Source organism: Priapulus caudatus, unplaced genomic scaffold, assembly GCF_000485595.1.
Source record: "Priapulus caudatus unplaced genomic scaffold, Priapulus_caudatus-5.0.1 Scaffold338, whole genome shotgun sequence".
NCBI classification, from domain to species: domain Eukaryota; kingdom Metazoa; phylum Priapulida; class Priapulimorpha; order Priapulimorphida; family Priapulidae; genus Priapulus; species Priapulus caudatus.
The window spans coordinates 282,354-284,301 of NW_014577399.1; the positions used below are offsets into that span (position 1 = coordinate 282,354).

General features: G+C 46.1%; 1 protein-coding gene across 1 annotated transcript in view; it reads right to left on the minus strand.

Annotated features, from left to right (window-relative positions):
* The window catches only part of LOC106809215, a 5,892-nt gene that overhangs the window by 1,038 nt on the left and 2,906 nt on the right, over nucleotides 1-1,948 (minus strand). The window contains exons 2-6 of the mRNA XM_014812212.1: nucleotides 1,841-1,905; nucleotides 1,120-1,297; nucleotides 705-813; nucleotides 279-372; nucleotides 21-64 (exon numbers count right to left, since the gene is read on the minus strand). Coding sequence (XP_014667698.1) covers nucleotides 21-64; nucleotides 279-372; nucleotides 705-813; nucleotides 1,120-1,297; nucleotides 1,841-1,905 — 490 coding nt within the window. The remainder of the gene's footprint in view (nucleotides 1-20; nucleotides 65-278; nucleotides 373-704; nucleotides 814-1,119; nucleotides 1,298-1,840; nucleotides 1,906-1,948) is intronic.

A 1,948-nucleotide genomic window follows, 5' to 3' on the forward strand; every position in this document is an offset into this window, starting at 1 on the left:
TGTCATAAATAGCAACCCACTTTTCAAGATGCGGGATAACCTGTCCACCTCCCATGCACAAAACCTGCGAAAGTATTTCATTACGTAACGGGGTTAATATCTGTTCGCGGTCTCAGTCGCGGTTATAGCCATAGTTGTGGTAGTGACGATGATGAGGACGGAGATGAAAACAACTACGATGACGACGATAAATTCTCGCGTTATATCATGTCACGTGTTTTAATCAAACCTAATATTTTTGCCTTGTAAAGTGGTCAGTAACGACTATATACACTGACCTTCCTTTTCTTTTCACAAACTGCTAGCATCCACGGCTTCCAGGTGTTTCCAGAAAACCACGAGACCCGTATCTCTGGTGAAAGTGTGTTAGCGCTGAAATTCATGCAGATATTTAAGTTAATCATGCAATCCTATAACAATCCAAGTCACAGATGTTTAGGTCCATATGCGCGCGCCATTGGCTAGGAAATTTCTTACCGATTTAAAACCACAAGTACAATACACAACGCCAAATCTTCATATGCGACATGCTTCGGTTGTTTATCAGAAAACGAAAAGTTACGTACGCCAAAATACCCGAACATACCGTTAGACGCGTAGAAACGAACCCGGGCAACGCCAGGTACCCCACTAATTCTAAATATCAATGTCATAGTATTAAAAGCCATTAACATGCTCGTGAAAAACGACAGAAACGGACTTACTCTCCTCCTGGAGGAACGTAGGCAAACGAACTGCTGACCTCGGAGCAGTAGGTCTGTGGCAGCTTGTGCCATCTCTTAAAGTGACGATTGAGGATTTGGTCGGCACAACCTGAACACGACGCGACACGTCTTAACACCCAGAAATATCAGATCCTAACAAAAACAACTCTACCTAAATACCGCCGTGTTAGTAGTGTGTGCGTGTGCAGTGCAGTGAATGCGTTCAGCATGTAAATGTGGATAGCACAAGGTTACTCTTTCATCTAGCTAAAGAGTGACTTAACATAATGACGGTAGGCTATAGCAAACATCGGGCATATTGGTTCTCGTTGTCACTTCATGTAGTTAATATGTCATAACTTATTGCCGGTAGACGAAACACTATCGCTCTTTCAACGTAGAATTAGTCACTTACTGCTAAAGTCGAACGAATCCACGCAATTTCGGGCCAATTTCTGTAACTTTCTGAAGGTGTTATGAGCGGCCGTCGGTTCTACGACCATGACGCTGCTGTGGAACGTCTTGGGCCGGCGATGGTAGGCCACAGCGGAGAGTTGAGGTGCGCCGAACAAATGGTCGATGTTGTGGTGCACCTGCGAGAGAATGGAATGTCATATCTTCATCCACGTAATCTACATATTATTATGTGACGCACGCAACAGTGTATATTGTGTGCATGGAGAGAATACGGTATTTGGAATGACATCCAGGATCACATCTCGTATATGGGAGAGGAAAACGTGCGCGCCAAGCCTTAAAAGCGCGCGTTGGAAGCGAGAGGAAAGACAGAGGTTGAAGGAGAGGGACGTACCAGCGTGTCAGGCGCAAGGAACACACATTTGGAGTATTGGCGGCAATACTGCCAAGTGGCAAGTGCTGCTAGGGACTCGTCCATGACGGACATCCGCGTGGCGTCGATCCGCTCCAGGCCGCTAATTGGTATCATGTCGTGGTACAGCTCCGACAGCAGATCTCTGCGCATGCGCACACACCCACATTCAATGTCATCATATTCCTTTACTAGATCACGTCAAGCTTAGAGTAGACGCAACAAAAGGTACGTTTTATTTTACCCGTAATAACCGCGTGCCGATTAGGGAGAACGAGGGACCGCATGGTACTACACATTTTCTCACCTGAATTCCATAGAGACTTTGTTGGTAACCATGCAGACGAGTCTGCGGGTGACCTGAGCATGACGCTGTAATACCGCTGTTCGTTACCCCGTGATCGCTAGGGTTAAT